Source organism: Lutra lutra, chromosome 2 (genome assembly GCF_902655055.1).
Source record: "Lutra lutra chromosome 2, mLutLut1.2, whole genome shotgun sequence".
Classification (NCBI taxonomy): Eukaryota; Metazoa; Chordata; class Mammalia; order Carnivora; family Mustelidae; genus Lutra; species Lutra lutra.
Window position 1 is genome coordinate 17,018,632 of NC_062279.1, and position 20,475 is coordinate 17,039,106.

General features: G+C 36.6%; 2 protein-coding genes across 3 annotated transcripts in view; one reads left to right on the forward strand and one right to left on the reverse strand.

The window, feature by feature from the left end:
* Positions 1–20,475, forward strand: part of GTF2E2 (general transcription factor IIE subunit 2) — a 64,015-nt gene that overhangs the window by 14,255 nt on the left and 29,285 nt on the right. Inside the window, exons 3-5 of the mRNA XM_047715391.1 lie at positions 14,894–14,985; positions 18,466–18,573; positions 20,116–20,298. Of these exons, the coding sequence (XP_047571347.1) occupies positions 14,894–14,985; positions 18,466–18,573; positions 20,116–20,298 (383 nt within the window). The remainder of the gene's footprint in view (positions 1–14,893; positions 14,986–18,465; positions 18,574–20,115; positions 20,299–20,475) is intronic.
* On the reverse strand, positions 2,830–11,049 carry SMIM18 (small integral membrane protein 18). 2 transcript variants are annotated; one of them, XM_047715405.1, is made up of 3 exons: positions 10,728–11,049; positions 3,698–3,779; positions 2,830–3,305 (listed from the first exon to the last, which is right to left on the reverse strand). In XM_047715405.1, exons 1-3 carry the CDS (start codon positions 10,861–10,863, stop codon positions 2,972–2,974), a joined length of 552 nt encoding a protein of 183 aa, XP_047571361.1. In that variant the 5' UTR covers positions 10,864–11,049; the 3' UTR covers positions 2,830–2,971. The 2 variants fall into 2 exon arrangements, with proteins under 2 accessions (XP_047571361.1, XP_047571370.1); XM_047715414.1 differs by having other exon boundaries at positions 3,698–3,798; positions 10,728–10,764.

The window sequence follows — 20,475 nt, forward strand, 5'->3', positions numbered from 1 at the left end:
GGGTCCTCGTGGCATACTCCTTGGCATTGATTGAAAAATTCCTGACTGACCAGATAAGACTACATTTCTGAGGGAGTTTGAAACTGCGGTTAAACTATGTATAAAACACCAGTTTTGGAATTTGGTCAAAGTGACACTAATTTGGGCCGCCTTTCTTTTTTTTAAAACAGTACGAAATGTCACTGTGTCTTAAAAACAACAAAGATTTGTTGTTTCTCTTTCATACCACATGTTTATCATGTGTTGGCAAGGCTCTTGGCTCTTTAGTCACTCAAAGGACCCAGGCTGATAGAGTAGCCGATATTTCAGATGTTTTTGGTCTCAGTGCCAGCGGGAGAAAGAACTCTGGAATATCTTACCTGGCAGTTAAAATTCTCTTTCCTGGTGGTAAGAGCTTACTTTCTCTCACAACTCATTGTCTAGAGCTAGTCACAGGGCTGTACCCAGACACACGGGGTCCCAAGTGCTCTAAGAAGGGAGAGTAGGAATTCCTGGGTGTAAACACTGAAGACTACTGTACCATCCTAGACTGGGTCACTACCAGTGGATTGTCTGATTAGGTGCTTACAGGGTTTCCTGGCTTAACTTCTTTAGACTACTCTTTCTGTACAGCAGTCTGTGATTTTTCTAACCATCAGTCTGATGATATCACTGTCTTTAGGCTGATCATCTTTGCTTTTCAGATGAAGCCCGTCTTTTCCTTCTGTCTACATGCCCTACCTGATCTGATCTCCATTACCTTTTATACCCATAGCTCACTGTTTTTCTTATACTCTATCCTAGTGATACTGTCCTGTAGCTCCTTTAACATGCTTTACTCCCTTTTGCCTCTTGACTTTTGCCCACATTGTCTTCTTCCTGGAATATTCTTTCTTAGCTCCTTCCCTCTTTCCTTTGGTTAACGCCTGTTCCTCTTTTAGGTTGCAGCTTAAAAGTCATATTATTTCTACTTTCCTATTTGAATTCAGTGCTTAGCCTTTGATTCCCAAAGCACTCATTATTTCTGACAAAGCTATCATGTGTCATAGTAATTGCATGATTACTTGTTTGCCATCGTAACCCAATCTGTCACACATAGAGGCACTCAATACATGTTTGTGGAATGGTTAAATACATTACAGCATAAGGTAAGAAAAGTTAGTAGTGTCCATTATCAAGAAATTTAGCAATTAAAGATCTGTATGGGGGTGCCTGGGTGGCTCAGCGGGTTGAGCCGCTGCCTTCGGCTCAGGTCATAATCTCAGCGTCCTGGGATCGAGCCCCGCATCGGGCTCTCTGCTCAGCGGGGAGCCTGCTTCCTCCTCTCTCTCTGCCTGCCTCTCTGCCTACTTGTTATCTCTCTCTGTCAAACAAATAAATGAAATCTTAAAAAAAAAAAAAAAAAAAAAAAGATCTGTATGCTTCCCATGTGTGGCAAGGACTCCAGAGTTTGTGGTTTATGAAAATGTGGTTTTAATGGTGCTCAGAATATCTCCTGGTTACCAAAGTACTTTGTATACCAGTTTTTGCAAGTCCTTTGAAATTTGGTTACATTATTTGCGTTTATTTCTAAGGATAGAAAGAAAAAACATTTTGTGGAAAAGTGATTCCAAACTGACAGGGCTCTCTAAGTTGAAAATGACAGATAAGTATTTTTCTTTTTAAGATTTATCAGAGAGCGAGAGAAAGAGAGAGGGAGAGCTGGGGGAGGAGCAGAGGGAGAGAATCTTTCAAGGAGACTCCCTGCAGAGCCCCACGTGGGGCTCCATCCCAGACCCATGAGATCATGACCTGAGTGGAAACTGAAGTCAGACGCCTAACCAACTAAGCCACTCATGCGCCCCCAGATGTGTATTTTTCATTTCCTGTATCAAATATTTTCTCTTTCCTTAATTGTGCCTTAATTTTCAGTAGCTTCTTAATAAGCTAAGTTGATTTATCATATTTAAAGGTGTTATTTCCATTTTTTTGTTGTTATTTTGAGTAATGCTTTTAGAAATCTCTTTGTATCTTGAGCTTTTTCCTTTTGAACGAATTTGTCAGGGTGAATTTTCCGGAATGTTATTTCTTGCTAAGTGCAGTTGTGGTGGTTAAGAGCGTGCTTAGGTTTGCTCATGGGTCCTGGTAAAATAGTGTTTGGGCAATGAAATACAATATCTATAGCTCTTGTAATTCTAAGAAATAAACCTACAGTGTTTCTTAATAGGTGTTATATGGTGCTGTTTTTCACCTTCTTTGCGGGGGGATAGTCTTTTCAGCATTGGGTATCTTAGCCCTTGAGAATATGGATATAGCAGCAAAATGAAAGAATAAACTCAGGAAATACAACTTAAAGGGTATGCTAGTAAGTTTTAGTTTGAAAATAGCCTGGCCATTCTTACACCATGTGTTTCTTATTAAACAGTAAGGCAGTTTTATGAAAATTTTATGCAAGTACACTTGTGATCTTTCTATTTTGAGACTTTTCCCCACACTAATCCCTAAATAAAATGTAAGTCTTTAAAAAATGTATAAGTTGTCCTCAGTAACCTAGAATATACTTCTTTTTAATAAGTAGGGATTTTATGTATAAGTGGAATTATTTACTTTGGACTTAGGTAAACATTTTAAATAGCATTTTTATTACCCAAACACATGGAGGGAAGTTTATTTTTTAGTCCACATGGTTTGTTTAGATCAGGGTTATTTGATCTTGCTGATGTTTTCTGGCTTACCTTTTGTTGCTTAATATTGAGATCTGGGAATCTTTTACCCAGTTTTTGAATTATCATTTTAAATAGACTGGTAACTTAGATTTGTGAAGTTTTACTGTACATTTAATGAAAGGGATACACACACACAAAGTGCATATTTGACTTGTTTTTCCCTTCTTTTAGAAATCTTTTAATCATTCAGAGTCAATTTTCATAATAACAGTTGGCCTCAGAAAATTTTCCTTTTTTCTCAGTAGTTGAAGGCTGTTTTCAGAGATTTTGTTCACCTTCGTAGAGTGCTAGACCACTTCAATTTCACGTTTTCTGATGTTGTCCATCATACTTCTAAGAGGGTTAGGTTCACTTTTCAAGTCTTTCACAGTTTTGTTTTTTACACAGCAGCAACAGTCAAGCACTTCATAAAGGAAAGCCAACACCACTAAAGATACCACTGTAAATATAAATAAAAGCAGAATGACAAAGCAGGCAGTGTTCCAGTTATCATGAAAAGGGTAAATTTTTTGAACTTGAAAACCAAGGTATTGATAAACAGACGTAGTGGTTTCATTCCAGAGGCTGGAGCTCAGGGAGGCCATTCTTAGGGATTCTACTTCTTGTATTGCTCTTCTGAATCTGCGAGAAGGTAAAAAATGAATATATGTAACCAAATTCTAAAGATTTGTCAATTCAAGTCTTAGGACTAATACTAGTAAATTTTTGTAGGTAACATGAGTCATCTTATTTTCTGCCAGAATTAAATGCCCAAATGATATTTTTGAATTTTTTCTGTATTTTACGGCCATATACTCTATAAACTGTACTGCATATTTACGTGTATCATTTGCTGGACAAATATGTTTAAGATTTCTATATAGAGGTTAATTGCTAATAGAAGTGGAAAAAAAGAAGCTGAATTGGTTTAAAATTTGACTAAAGCAGTGGTCAGTGATCTGTTAACTACAAAAAATTGTAGCATTTTAACGTGGTGGTCTTCAGACTGCCTCCTGAAGAGCTTTTCTCATTACCTGTGTGGCTCCTTCTCAGCTTGTTGGCTCAGTGTATCTCTCTCTCCTATTTCCAGTCTTTTAAACTTCAAGGACAGGTGACCTGAATCAGGAAATAGTGGCTGAATGAAAAATATTAAAGAAAGAAAAGCTAAATAATGGCAATTTTCAGAATAAAGATAATAAAATTTTAGGTTCAAGTTGCCTAAGAAGAGACCTTAATCTTAGGATTTCTTTTTGTTGTGTATCTGATAGTGTTAACTGTTTCATATAGCCAGTCTGTGGACATGAATATTTTAAACAGACAGTATCCCAGATGTATTGAGTAATAAATTATTATTCCATTTCACAAAATTAACCAGTGAATTAAAGTTCCAGTATTCTTTTTTTTTTTTTAAATTTTATTTATTTATTTGTCAGACAGAAATTAGAAGCATGGAGAGCTGCAGGCAGAACAGGCAGAGCAGGCAGAGGGAGAAGCAGACTCCCCGCCAAGCAAGGAGCCCAATGCGGGGCTTGATCCTAGGACCCTGGGATCATGACCTGAGTCGAAGGCAGATGCTTAACCAACTGAGCCACCCAGGCATCCCAGAGTTTTTAGTATCTTGCATTAAGTTTTGCTCTTGTTGACTTGATACTTGTTAGACCTTAAATAGCACCAGAAGGATTGAAGATCTTATTACCTTGATCCTTCAGAAGTGTCCTTTAAAATTATTTTAAGCAATTATAAAATGCTTTTATACTAAGAAAATTTTGGAAATAAGAGGAAAAAACTCCACTTTGTTAATTCAGTGACTATTGTCAGTTTGCTTTATTTTATTAAAGAAATGACTTAGTTTGCATGATTTTTCTTTACTACATAGTTGTAAGTAGATTTTCATTCATTCTTGTAAACAGATGTTTATTGATTACCTACTGTGTACCAAATAGTTTTCTAAGTGCTGGAGATACTTGTGTGTGTGAGTACGTTTCTTTCTTTCTTTCTTTTTTTTTAATATTTTATTTATTTAATTGACTGAAAGGGACAGCGAGAGAGAGGGAACACAGCAGGGGGAGTGGGAGAGGGAAAAGCAGGTTTCCCTCAGAGCAGGAAGCCCAATGCAGGGCTTGATCCCAGGACCCTGGGACCATGACCCGAGCCAAAGGCAGATGTCTAACTGATTGAGCCACCCAGGTGCCCCATAAATAAATAAATCTTTAAAAAAAGAAAAGTATGATGAACCCCTGTATGCTCATAATATAGCTTCAATTATCATTTCATCAATACCCATTTGCTTCCACCTGTAGACTATTTTGAAGGAAACTGTAGACCTCATCACTTCATCTACACACATTCAGTGTCTATCCCTTAAAAGGTGGGGATTCTGTTTTTAAACATAACCACATTATCATTTTCACACCAAAAAAAGATGAAAAGGTGACTTTAAAAAACCCAAAGCCATCATTAATTTGTTTTCTTTATAAATGTAATTTTAAAACTTTGACATTAATAAGTTAATATTTTCTAAGGTTTTTGTTTGTTTTTAATCTATTTTTAAGTAAACTCTGTGCCCAACATGGGGCTTGAGCTCACAATCCCGAGATCGGGGTCACACGCTCTACTGACTGAGCCACCTAGGCACCCCACATGTCATTGTTTTTATCTTAAATCACATTTGCTTGGCAATAACTTCACCTCTCTGGATGGACTTGTTTTCTTCTTTTGTGTATTTTGGAGGTTAAATCGATGATCTGAGGCCAGAAGTAAAAGCTTAAATTTATTTGTTCTTTTTGGATTTAAGACTCCTTCAGCTTCATGGTTTGTAGTGATCCTTCATCTTGAAACAAGGGACAACAGACTAATGGACAATAATTGAATCAATTGCTTTTATTAGTTTGGGGACGTACAAAAATACATTGTCTGGAATGCCGGTGTATGAGGAACTTCCCAGTATATTATAGTATTTTCAAACTGGGGACCCTGCCTTTTAGAGTTACCCTCTTTTATCCCTTAAGTTTTTCTTTTCCTTAGTGCATTCTTACAGAAAATGGGGCTGCTATGTTGCACACCTCCAGGGAACACCATTCATGCTGTACTGTAGGGTGCCATTCACATAGAATACGCTGTAGATGGTGCACCTTAGAGTCTAATGTGGATATCCTGATAGGCCACTCCTGCCAACTTCTGCAGTGTTGCTGTTTCTGATTCTAATCACCATGCACATAAGTAGTCAAGTAACGCATAGAAACTGACTCAAATGGAGAGAATGTTAGTCCTTTTTGACTTAGTCTTCATAATAGCGTAGTGATGGGTGTGTACGCACACCAAAATGCCTAAAAAATATTTAGCTTTGGAACTCCTTTGAAATTTTTAGTGTGACTACAATGTGACATTCCTGGGAGGGGTAGCACACATTGTTAGTTATTTTTTACTTAAGTGTGAATAAGTTTCAGGTCCTTTTGAAAAAACAGCATATAGAGGAGGAGAGGAAGAATAGGATCTTGAAGAAATAGAGAACAGTGCCATTTATTGTATGGGTAGATAAAGAGCAGGGGAAGAATCACTGGAGGGTCTATCTGTTAATTTTACCTGGGCTAACCTAGGACCTCTTCAGCATTGATGCAGATATTCCTTAGACTTTCTGTCTGTTTAGGCCTTTCAAGTTGATTCCTTTGTTGTTTTGTTTTATTAAGTAATCTCTACACCCAATATGAGGCTTGAAGTCATAAGCCTGAGATCAAGAGTCACATGCCACGTGCCTGACTGAGCCAGCCAGGTGCCCCAGGTTGATTACTTTTTAAAATCTGGGCATTTCTTTCTGCATTATGTCCCTGAAATTAGTTTAATGTAGGGGCACTTGGGTGGCTCAGTGGGTTGAGCATCCAACTCTTGGGTTCAGCTGAGGCTCAGGTCATGATATCCATTTGTGAGAATGAGCCCCAAGTGGGGCTCTGCGCTCAGTGGGGAGTCTGCTTGGGATTCATTCTCTCTCTCTGTCTCCCAAGTAAATAAATCTTAAAAAAATTAGTTTAATATACCTTTTTTTTTTTCTTAAAGATTTTATTTATTTATTTGACAGAGATCACAAGCAGGCAGAGAGGCAGGCAGAGAGAGAGAAGGGGAAGCACGCTCCCTGTTGAGCAGAGAGCCCGATGCAGGGCTCGATCCCAGGACCCTAGGATCATGACCTGAGCCGAAGGCAGAGGCTTTAACCCACTGAGCCACCCAGGCACCCCAGTTTAATGTACCTTATTAATTAATGTTAACTTAAAATGTCATTTCATTATTGATTTCAGAAATTTTATAGTCATTCTCCTTTTTTACATTCTAATAATTTTTAAATAAAAATGAAAAGCTTCACTAATAATCCTGTCTCCCTAACATATCAAACTTTTGTTTCTTTTCTTCTAGAAATTGGCTGTATAAATCTGTAACTCATACCTGGTTGAAATTATACTGAAGTTATTTGTATTTTAACTTTTTATGAGTAGGAATTTTCTTTTTGTATTGACTTTAAAACTGAGGAGAAGTTGTAAAGACTAATAAAATTTCTATTTCAAAATGAAATTTTAGTGGCACCTGGGTGGCTCAGTGGGTTAAGCCTCTGCCTTCAGCTCAGGTCATGATCTCAGGGTCCTGCGATCGAGCACCCCATCGGGCTCTCTGCTCAGCGGGGAGCCTGCTGCTCCCTCTCTCTCTGCCTGCCTCTCTGCCTACTAGTGACCTCTGTCAAATAAATAAATAAATAAAATCTTTTTTTAAAAAATGAAATTTTAGAATTACTGGAAAGTTGGTTTAAGGGACTTTATATATATTCTATTTATTTTTGAGGTACAAGTGAACAGCTTAAAATTTTTGATATTATATTCTATTTCTCAAAGGAGATTTATTTGTGAGAGAGTGAGAGTGCACGCATACACGCACATGCATGCAAGTGTCAGATATGGGAGGTACAGAGGGAGAAAGAATCCCAGGTAGACTCTTCACTGACCATGGAGCCAACTTGGGGCTCGATCCCATGACCCTGAGCTGAAATCAGGAGCCAATGTTCAACCCACTGAGCCACCTAGGTGTCCCAATATTCTGTTTATTTTTGAGGCACAAGTGAACTGTTTAAAATTTTTTCAAGCCCTCTCATGTGCCTCCCCCCACCAAAGTGGAGGGAGGAAAAGGAAGGGAGAAGGTGGGGCAGGCGGACAACCCAAACCAAATTCAGGTATTTGAAGTTAACTTGATCATGATCTGTTCTTCTGGTTAAAATTAGTATATCCATACAATTGATAATTGTGTGTGAATGAGGTAACTGTGGTGATACTGAAAGATTTCTAGGATCTGTTAAGTCAAAAAGACCAAGATTCAGGACAGTATGTATAGGAGAGGGGGAAATAATATGCATTTTTATTTGCTTGATTCTGCACAAAAGTTTTGGAAGGAGTTATATAAGAAATTAATAACAATGATTGCCTGTGTGGTTGTTTGGAGAGTAGAGCTGGGAAACGGATCTGTGTGAGATTTCACAAGGTACATCTTGTAATATTTCAGTCTTTGAACCATTTGAATATAGTACTTAACCTAAAACCCTAACTAATATACTTTAAAAATAGTTCTTGCCTTTGGTTTTATGTATCTGTTGCGTTACATTGTGTTATGTATCTGTGTTTTCTATCTATTTGATACATTTACTGAGGTTTTTGGATTACTTCTAAATAAAAGTAGAATCAGTAAACTCTCATTTTGATTAGAAGTGTCTAAGCAGTTTAAGGAAGAATATACACGTATTGTAAATGATGACAGTTTATGTTGTAAATGATGACAGTTTGCCTCTTATGTGAGTGTATTGATAACTGATGAGTAGCTCAAAACATTCAATCTTTAGTTAGCTTCTGGGCATATCTGAAAAAAGTAAACCATGAAATACAGAGTCATTTTGTACCTTAAATTTAATGTGGTTTATTCTTTTTAAGTACAGTAGAGCTCTAGCAATTTTTTGTGCTAAATTTAGAGTAAAATCTAAAACTTACTTTAATGGAATAGACATAATTAGACATGCAGAAAGATGGTATTATTAGGATTTTCTCATATTCTAAGACTGTTTTTGGAATTAAAATACACATTTATATCAAGTACCTGCTATAAACATGCTTTATGAAAAATAAGACTAAATGGTAAAAAAAAAAAAAATCACTTGTGTACTTTTTTTGGATCCCCACCCCTTTGAAATTTCATTACAGAAATGGGGAGAGTTAAAGTAAATACCATATTTTTGTTTGTTTTTATATATTCTCTTCACCTATTTTTCCTCCTATTTTCAGAAGACCCTAGTGAAATAATTATGGGGATAGGACTTCATACTGTTCTGGAACCTTGAATTGTCGGATCAGAACAAGATTATGCTTTTGCTCTAATTATGGTAAAAGCCCTTGAGTTGAATTCTCTAGTGTCTTTAAACATATAACTTTGAAATATGATCAATTAATCATATTGGCCTTTAAATATAGAGCAGCTCACCCAGCCCTGGAGCTCTCGGAGGTAGGCCATGCATCTAGTCAGTTTTGTGAAAGAGCAATAACCCTACATCTCTGCTAACTATAAATACATCACCAGCAAATGTGGGCTGGTTATAGTGCTAATAATGGGGGGGGGGGGTAGGGCTCTTTCTGTTTACAGTTTACCTGAAATTTCGGTTACAAGTTAACTGTTTTATTTGACAAGATGTGTTTATTTATCTGAGACTTCTTTTGGCTCCCATATACTTTGTACAGCAGCAGGATTATTTTCTAGGTAATTAATCCCATTGTTCTGAACCTGGAGATATTTAATTTCTTCTTACAGCAACCTTTAGGTTTTGTAAGGAATGGTTTACTCATGCTGCTGAATGCCGAATAAGAAATGAAATAAAAATTATGAAAATAGTCTTTTAAAATTTAAATAGATTTATTAGCAAAGAAAAGGCAGAAGTTGGATCTTTAGGTCCGTATGTGTGGGTAATATCCTGGAACTCTGGTATCTACTAAATAATGATATTTTTCATACTCGACTATTATAAAATTAGAAATTTGGTCAGTAGTTGATACCAATTTTTAGTAGACATAAATAGTTACTCTGGGCCATCAAAGTAATCTTATTACCTACCCTTGAAAGGTACCATACCTTCCTCCCTTAACCAGTTCTTCTTAAAACATATTTTTATTTTTATATGTAGTTTATCAGAAAGACTTGCTCTCTGTTTCTTTTGAGGAATCAGTTGAAGAATAATTTCAACATTATATTGAATATGGTTATGAATATTTTTGTGGCATATAAAAAGTGAAAGGCTGTTTAAGAAGGTTATTATTTAATAATAGAATGACTTGTGTATTACAGTAATATAGATCTTAAAATTTAACCATAAAGAACTATTTTAGTTAAAATGTTAGGAAAGTCTGCAGCTCTACAAATGATCTTTTTGGCTGTAGTATATAATGCAGCCTATTTAACGATATCTTTACGGTCTTATTATTTTTATGTAAAAATCACAATCCTTACAATTTCTTGGCATTCACTGCATCTACACTCAAAGTCAAACGAACAGTTTTAAACTATTTTCTCATATTTGTTAAAATATAACAAACTTTCCTGTAAGTAACTGCTTTTTACCAACCAATACAATTTGCACATACAGTCAGAAAGCTTTAGTCCAGGATTCGCTTTGAGTCTAGATTTTTCTTTAAGAAAAATCCTTTGTTAAGGCAGACCAAACTGCTGAAATGAAATAACTCAGAAAAAATAAATTCGCAAGTAACTACTTAACATTAAATGTTTATGGTTTACTCTAAGGTCTGGATATAGATCAGGTTCATAGAAAATCTCATGAATTTTCCATAAGGCACAGATGGTAAGGGTGCTTATCAAATAGCACAAGGCAGTCTTCACATTTTCATAATAAAATCCTACCAAGCAGTGAAATAAATACATTGCTTTTTTTGGCCTTTTGTAGGAACAAAGCTTTCTGCTTAGTTTTTATAGTAAAATATTTTTATATTTCATCATAAGGGCATGTATTACTAAATGAAAGAGATCGTATAAACCTACCTCTTGTCTGAAGGCTGCTGTTGAAGCGATGGTATCGTCTGTTTGTAATGCAGTCCAGTGCACATCCAAGATGGAGCTGTGCTTCTATTGGTTGAACCACAATGCAGCTGACAGTTTCCTCTTCGTTCATTTGCATTAAGTCCTGCCACCCTTAAGTGTAAATCATTCATAAACTTGAATAGAGCTGTCTGGGATATCAACTGTCACCTCTTTTTCTTGCCTTATTTTTTTGTCCTTAAGCTAAATTTCTGCAGAGGAATTTGAGTTAGTAACAAACTGATGATTTCTTAGTATTTAACCATAAAATTTCAATTCCTTCAGTGAGTATTTCTCTGCTGGAGCTAAAAGGAAATGTTGAGAGAGGTAGTAACCTAGGAAACAAACAGTCCAGGTTTACCAGCTTGGTATTTCCTCTAGGAAGTGGGCATGAAATCTCATAAATGATATTTTCTTTTCATACTTGTGTTATACATAAATTTTGTCATCTGGAAGTGATTATTTCCATGTGGTGGTTTGAATTAGGAGAAATTCTAAGGGAAAAGAAAGGTTTTCAGCTCTACTAGTTGGGAGAGGGTTAGTTTTGGGTAGGTATACCAACCACCGATATTAAAAAAGCAGTCTGTGAAATTTAAATGGTAAAAAAGGAATAGAAGGCACAGCATAGGGAATATAGTTAATGATATTATAATAGTGTTTTATGGTGACAGCAGCTACACTTGTGAGCATAGCATAATCTATAGAGAAGTGCAGTGACTATGTTGTACACCTGAAACTAATGTAGCATTGTTTGTCAGCTGTATTCAACAACAACAAATTTTTTAAAAAGATTATTTTATTTATTTGACAGACAGAGATCACAAGTAAGCAGAGAGAGAGAAGAGGAAGCAGGCTCCCTGCCGAGCAGAGCCTGATGTGGGGTCAATCGTAGGACCCTGAGATCATGACCTGAGCTGAAGGCAGAGGCTTTAACGCGATGAGCTACCCAGGCGTCCCTAAATTTTAATTTCTTTCAATATTTATTTATTTACTTTAGAGAGACTGAAAGCATGAGTGAGAAGGACAGAAGGAGAAGGAGAGATGATGTCAGGTAGACTCCACATGGAGCCTGAGGCAGGGCTCGATCCCTGATCCTGAGATCATGACCTGGGCCAAAACCAAGGATCGGCATTCAACTGACCGTTCCACTCAGGCACCCCTCAAAAATTTTTCTTAAAAATGGCGAAAGAGGGGCGCCTGGGTGGCTCAGTGGGTTAAGCCGCTGCCTTCGGCTCAGGTCATGATCTCAGGGTCCTGGGATCGAGTCCCGCATCGGGTTCTCTGCTCGGCAGAGATCCTGCTTCCCTCTCTCTCTCTCTCTCTGCCTGCCTCTCCATCTACTTGTGATCTCTCTCTGTCAAATAAATAAATAAAATCTTTAAAAAAAAAATGGCGAAAGAATCTTCAACTGTGAATGTTTGAAGATCGAATGTTTTTATTTAAGGTGTATTATTTAGAGTTGCGTGTGGCCCAAGCATAACAGAATCAAGGTTTTAAATAATGGAGTGGGGGCGCCTGGGTGACTCAGTCATTAGGCACCTGCCTCTGGCTCAGGTCATGGTCCCAGGGTCCTGGGATCGAGCCCAGCATCAGGCTCCCTGCCTGCTTGGTGGGGAGCCTGCTTCTCCCTCTCCCACTCCCTTTCCTTGTGTTCCCTCTCTTGCTGTAATAAATAAAATCTTTAAAAATAAATAAGTACATAAATAAATAATGGAGTGGCTATCATAGCAACAGCAGACTGAGTAAATGCTGTGCAAACTTTGTTTTATAGTTTACATTTTTTAAAAAAAGATTTTATTTATTTATTTGACAGAGATCACAAGTAGGCAGAGAGGCAGGCAGAGAGAGAGAGAGGGGGAAGCAGGCTCCTTGCTGAGCAGAGAAACCGATGTGGGGCTCCCTCCCCTGACCCTGGGATCATGACCTGACCTGAAGGCAGAGGCTTTAACCCACAGAGCCACCCAGGTGACCCACATTATTTTTTTAAAGATTTTATTTATTAAAGGTAGAGAGTGTGAGCAGGGGGAGGAGCAGAGGAGGGCGGGCGCGTGAAGAATCTGAAGCAGACTCCACACTGAGTGCAGAGCCCGATGTGGGGATCAATCCCATGACCCTGGATTGTGACCTGAGCCAAAATTAAGAGTCAGACACTAAACTGACTGAGCCACCCAGGTGTCACCACATTATTTTATAAAATTACAAATAAATTACCATATTAGTTTCTAGGACCATAAAGGGGTGCATAAAAATACTCTTACTGTCTTCATTCATTCAGCTAATATTTACTGTTTACTTTACTTGTCATTGGGCTGAATGTTCAGGACTCTGTGATACATAAAAGTGCATGTAGTTCATGATTGGGCACTTGTAGAGTGCCTGTTCTTAGCATGGGTTTTCATAGTGTTCCCAATTAGTTTATATAGGATAAACTTAATATCTTATCAAAGTTAAATAAGAAAACATCTGCATTTATGAATTTTTATACTCTGAGAAAATAATAGCCAGTTTTAGATGGCATAGTCTATATTAAAGACTAGTTAATGATTCTTAAACAAGGCAGTATCACAGCGTTTACTACTGAATTTGAATCTGCGTTCTTCTGCTTAGTACTCTTACTTTTCTTATGTTTAAAAGGGGACAATACCTCCTAAATAGGAGTTTTTCAGAGGGATTAAATGAGAAAGTCAAATATTTAGCATGCCACGTGTCAAATAATAAGTGTTCAGTAAATGTTACTTTTATTGTTAAAGTGCTCTGAACACCTTGGGAAAATGAACCATGTAGGTAGTATTTCATAATTGAAAGAATGAATGTGAAAGCATACCTGTAAGGCATCCAGGATACCTCTTTTGGAAACATAGCAGGATATAATGTGCCAATTCAGTTGTTGTCAAATTATGACAGTGATATTTTTAAAGGAAAATTACATATCAAGCCTCATTTTAGTCTCAAAACGTATACTTAATAAAGTCTTTTTACAAACTAATCTCAGAGAATTATTATGTTGCCATCTAAAAGCTATTCTTTTGGCTCTCTGACAATTTCACATTTGACTTGCATTGTTCTAATGAATTCCTTTTTTTTTTTTTTTTTTTTTTAAATTATTACCACCAAGCTGGTGCCAGAGATATCCCCGCCCCACCTTGTATTTAACCTCTTCCTTTGTGGATCAGCAGCCACAAGAGAACGTAATATATCTGAATTGATGGTTTGTTAATAGAATGTGTACTTCTGAAATGTTTTTCTAGTAGTTATGAGTTTTTTTTTTTTAAACTGTTCCTCCTTATGACTAATGGAATAGGCTTGTTGATTCATAGTAGCATTAGGATTTCTGCCTATAAAATGCAACAGAATGATACAAGTTCTGAAATAAATTGTCATCAGTACAGATTGCTCCTTGTTTCATGCTATTGTCCTTTTTTAAGCATCCATGTTTATGCAGTGTCATTGCCTATGAATTTTTTCTTTTTTTTAAATATTTTTCCCTGATCAAGCTCTAAAGTTTAGTTATGGTATCATTTCTTTTATTAATCCCCATTAGTTCCCATTTGTTTTAAGTTGAGAGGCAGAAATTGATGTAATAGGTGATAAGTGGAACTTTTTATCCCTTGGAAGTAATTCACTCATTTCTCCTGGTTTTAAGTCTGTTAGAAAAGCTCTTCTCATCAGTTTGAGATTTGTGTTGTCCTCTTGTTTAAAAAGCCATGCTTCTAATCTTGGGGATAAATCTAATCATAATTAAGGGAACAGTGAGACAAAGGTACTTAAGGAAGAAATGTATTTTACTTTTTTTTAAGTAAGCTCCCTGCCCAACGTGGGACTTGAACTCAGGAACCCCGAGATGAAGTCGGATACTGCACCAACTGAGCCACCCCAAACACCCCAGAAGAAATGTATTTTAATGCTTTTGAATTCTTAATACTTTGTTCCTGTCTTTGGTGGGAAAATTAATAAGCTTATTATATACTCATAGATTTGAATTTTTACCAAAGTTTTACAGGGTAGAATTCACTAGATGGAAAAATGCAAAACAAATATTTTACTAGAGTTAAAAATGATCTTAGTTGCTTAAAAGTAAAAATTAAATCTATTATGACAATGTTATAATTGCTTTTGAACCTCATTTCCAGATCATAGCAATGGATCGTTTAACTTGAAAGCTCTATCAGGAAGCTCTGGATATAAGTTTGGTGTTCTTGCTAAAATTGTGAATTACATGAAGGTAAGTACTTTTCTCAACATGTATATCCTATTTGAGTTTTTGGCAGAGGAAGAGGATTGGGGTTTCAGAAGTAAATTTGTATGTACATGTCAAAATTTATCAAATTGCTTGTTTCAATATGTGTGGTATGTTGTATCCCTATTACATCTCAGTAAAACTAAAAAAAAGTAATGCTTCAAGCCTCTTACATTATATCAGATTAGTACTGCAGTGAGTCACCTAAGTATATTTAATTTACATTAATTCAAGTATCCAATTTAAGCCCACCATTTCACTTATAAATTATGCCCAGGCAGTAGGTACAGTCACTTCTTTTTTTTTTTTTTTTTTTTAAGATTTTATTTATTTATTTGACAGAGAGATCACAAGTAGGCAGAGAGGCAGGCAGAGAGAGAGGAGGAAGCAGGCTCCCTGCCGAGCAGAGAGCCCGATGCGGGGCTCGATCCCAGGACTCTGAGATCATGACCTGAGCCGAAGGCAGCGGCTTAACCCACTGAGCCACCCAGGCGCCCCGATACAGTCATTTCTTAATTACTCAATACTTGCTGTCAAAACCACTAGGAAGAGGTGAACTATTTGCAGGTTGTTATTTCCACTGAGGTGAAAAGTGAAAACTACATAGTTGAGACATACGGTGGTGATGGTTTTTCTGCATCTTTGGAGGAGAAAACTAGAGAATTACTGAGGGTCTTAGGAAAACATTGATTTATAGAAGACCTTAGAATTTAAGATATGATGGAAGATTTACTATTTTTTGAAGTAAGTTCTGAAGTTTTGATGATATGGCATTTTGGCTTTACCAGAGACTGAATCCTAACTTATTAAAGTGAAATTTCATTTGTTACTAAATGGCTAAATGATTTCAGATTTGCCCCCTTCCTCTGCCACACTCATTCCTGTTTAGTTACTGGTTGTATCTCTTGAAAAAAGTGAAAGTACTATATGTGTTATTTCAGATTTCAGCTACAGATTGCTTAAAATGTAAGTCAAATTTTTATGTTAGGGCTTTTAGAGACTTAATGCCTGACTGGGTCTGAAATCTGTAGTTTATATTTGATTTGTGGTCGAAATCTGTTAGTTCATAATTTCCCATTATCAAATAATACATTTGACACATATTCCCTATTCATTCATTCCATCCACCCATTCCCCCATGGTGATAAACAATTATTAAAACCTACTGTATGCTATTTATAGCACTGTTGCTGGGACTACTCGGGAAAAAGTACCCCCCACGGCTGTTAGTCTGTTGAGGGAGATTGACGTTCAGATGTCATGTATTGCTACTCCGCTGATGCAGTCGTCACTAATCTAGATGATCCTTAACTTTCATAACTTTCTTTAGGACTGTGACCTTCAATTTTTGTGCTCAGTTATTTCCTGAAACAATTTTGAGAAATTATGTATCTCTCTGCACATATTTAAATTGGCAATTAGTTTTTCAGCAAAAGTTGAAGTAGTGACAAAGGATGGAATTTCTGACATATCATAATATTTCAACAGAATACTTCTTTTACATTTCTCTAAGGGGATCTAAATCCCATTATTAGTTAAAAATATAAAGACTGCTCCGGGCGCCTGGGTGTTCAGCCGTTAAGCGCCTGCCTTTGGCTCAGGTCATGATCCCAGGGTCCTGGGATTGAGCCCCATGTCGGGCTCTCTGCTCAGAAGGGAGTTTCCTCCCTCTCCCGTTCCCCACTGCTTGTGCTTTCTCACTCTCTCTCAAATACATAAAGATCTTAAAAAAAAAAAAGACTCTCTTTCCCTCTCCCCCTCCCCCCATGTGCATGCACTTTCTCTCTAGAATAAATAAATCTTTAAAAAAAATTGTAAAAACAAACATATGGTTGGAAATTTTAATTATTTTAATTATTTTCCTTTTGAACTTGTAAGTCTGTTCTGTTACTCCCACTGCATTTTAGCCTAATGTTGTGTATTCTTATGCTTAAAATATGTGTGTGTGTGTATATATATGTATACATATATATTTTTTTATTTTAAAGATTTTATTTATTTATTTATTTATTTGACAGACACACAGAGAGAGGAACACAAGCAGGGGAAGGGGCAGAGGGAGAAGCAGGCTTCCTGCTGAGCAGGGAACCCAATGTGGGCCTCCATCACAGGACCCTGGGATCATGACCTGACTCAAAGGCAGACGCTTAACGACTGAGCCACCCAGGCACCCGAAATATGTTTATTTTTAAGGATTTTATTTGTTTATTTGATAGAGCATGTGCACAAGCAAGGGGGAGGAGTAGAGGGAGATTAGGACCCCGTGATCTTGACCCGAGCTGAAGGCAGTCACTTAACTGACTGAGCCACGCAGGCACCCTTATGCTTGAAAATACTTCAGTCACCATCTGTCATACTTTTTGCCGCAATAGTATATATGTTAGAAATGTTTTTCTTGTGACCATAAGTTCTGAGTACTATCACAACTATTATTATTAGCACACAGTTGATTAGAATAACTCATGTATATTAAAATATTGATAAAATTCACTTTGTATATAATACTCAACAGAGTTCCATTTTTATTTATTTTTTTAAAAAGATTGATTTTTTTGGGAGAGAGTGCATGAGCAGGGGGAGGGACAGAGTGAGAGACTCTTCCAGCTTACTCCCTACCAAGCACAGAGCCCCACATGAGGCTGATCCTATGAACCATGAGATCATGATCTAAGCTGAAACCAAGAGTTGAACACTTAACTGACTGAGCCACCAAGGCGCCCCTCTATGATTTTTTCTTAAAAGATTTATTTTTTCATTTTATATTTTTTATTCTTATCTTTCAAAGATTTTATTTACTTATTTGACAGAAAGCGAGAGATCACAAGCAAGGGGAGCAGCAGAGGGAGAGGGAGGAGCAGGCTCCTCGGCTAAGCAGGAAGCCCGATGTGGGGCTCGATCCCAGGACCCTGGGATCATGACCCAAGCCAAAGGCAGATGCCCAATGGACTGAGGCACCCAGGCACCCCTATTTATTTATTTTAGAGAGAATACGTGAGCAGGGAGAGGAATCTCAAGATTCTCAGGAGAGAGAATCTCAAGCAGACTCCTGCTGAGCACAAAGGCTGACATGGGGTTTGATATTAAGACCTTGAGACCATGACCTGAACTGCTGTCAAGAGTTGGAAGCTTAACTGACTGAGCCACCTAGGCACCTTTGTATGATTTCTGTGTTCCTGTCTTTGGATCATTTTCCTGTTAGGTTTTTGGGGCTGTTAAAATATTAGGAAGATAATAAGCTCTTGTGATATGAGTTGAAAATACTTTTTCTCAGTTTATCATTTGATTTATAGAGCTACGAGTTTGAACCTGATTCTGATTTTACAGTCCATTCTCTTCATCACTAATATTGTATTGCCTCAAATAATACATGTTCTCCATTCCTGAAAGATTCATTTACTTGTATCTATTACTTATGCATCTAGCATTTTAAACCTATCTCCTAATAACAGTTTCTTCCCTCAATAGACACGGCATCAGCGAGGAGATACGCATCCTCTCACTTTAGAAGAAATTTTAGATGAAACACAACATTTAGATATAGGACTCAAGCAGAAACAATGGCTAATGACTGAGGTAAGAATAGCCTTAAAGTGGAGTTAAAAAAATTAGTTACCATGAGATATTTACTATGTAACTAAGGTTTTTAATCTGATCATTATTTTTACTTTTTCTTAAAAGAACTGGTATAGATTCTTTGTTTTTAACATACATATTTTTTGAGGTGGTTTGATTTGTTGGTTTTCTTAAAAACTTATGTATCTATTTAACATGGCAAAGACCTTTAGCACAAAAATTATAAAGAATTCAGTCATTGTACCAGTTTCATTTACGTTTTTACAGAATAATTGATACTTTTTTAATTGCTAAATTTAGAATTGTATTGTTTTTATATTTGTGTTTGAACATTTAAATCATGAGGTAGTGTAGGGATAGTGAGATATTTGTTGTACTCATATTACTATTATGACTTGATGGTGATGTTACCGTCTCTGACAGATTACTTGGAAAACTAATCCTTACACTGTGTATGTACACACATCATTGGAGGAAAAGAAACCCCACAGTAATCACTGACCTTGCTAATTTGGAAATGAATAGCATTTAAGAAAATTCACACATTTCCATCTTTTCTATTTAAGTATGAAATGACAATTAAGAAGAATACATTCTGACCAGTGTTGTAGTCTAAAGAGCAAATGTAAAATTCCCAAATGTAATTGAGTAATTTATTTTACTGAGCAAAATATTCTTCTTGATTTTTAGAATATAAAATTAACAGTTAATTAGTAACGTTATAGCACACCGTCTTAATGAAATATAGTCATAAAAATCCTGTTGCTTTACCTAATCTTAAATTTCATACCAACATTAGTTAAAAATGATTTTTATTACTATTCTGTTCTCCCTCCTTTCTTCTATGTTCTTCTCTTTCTCATTTCCAGGGTCAGGCTGGCAGCTGCAGAAGAAAATAAATAGGGTAGCTCTTCCTCGAAGAGCTTTCCTTCTAGTAGTAGCTGTACAGCAGAACTGACTAGGAATATAATTATATTCAATAATTCCTGCATTCCTACTCAGTTTCATTCTCAAGGTGCCACTATAGGTAAATTTCTTATATGCACTAGTTTGGTGCTTTTCAGTTCCTTCCACACCTGTTGGTGACACCAGGTGGGGCAGACTGTTGTATATTCACCCCAGGGTTATGTTCCACACAAAATGCCAGTATGTGATAAACTATACTTAGAGGGTGGGATAAGCAATACCCAGTTGACTTTGTCTATTAATGTTAATTGGCATTTATTCTTTTTTATCTTTTATTTTCAAAAGAATGTGGGTGCAGTTTCAGTCAGTTGTGATGAAATGGTTTTACTCATCTAAAGAATTAACGTAATAATAAAAGGTTTCTTTTATAAAAAGTGAGCAACTTGCTGATCTCTACCTATTGGTTTTTGGATCTTGGATGTCCAGTATTTTAGATCTGCTAGTTGATATTCACAAGATAACTTTTAATTTATGATTGTATTTGGTATCAATATTTTTAAAATAATTAGTAGAATTTAAGAACGTGTATATGGGGTTTCCTTTTGTTAATATATCCAAATTGTGTCACTGTTACAGGCATTAGTCAATAATCCCAAAATTGAAGTAATAGATGGGAAGTATGCCTTCAAGCCCAAATACAACTTGAAAGATAAGAAAGCCCTCCTTAGGCTGTTAGATAAGCATGACCAGCGAGGCTTAGGAGGAATTCTTTTAGAAGACATAGAGGAAGGACTCCCCAATTCTCAGAAAGCTGTCAAGGTAACCTCTCTTTTCTTTCTATACCTTAGTATAATTTGAATTAATAATGTCTTGTTTTAAGAAAACAGGTAATTCAAATTTTTGTTTTTATAGCTTCCTTTATATATACTTGGGGTTGGGGTGAGCCAGTTGAAGATTTGAAATTTGGGTCCTGTTCTACAGAGCAGGGCAGAGCGC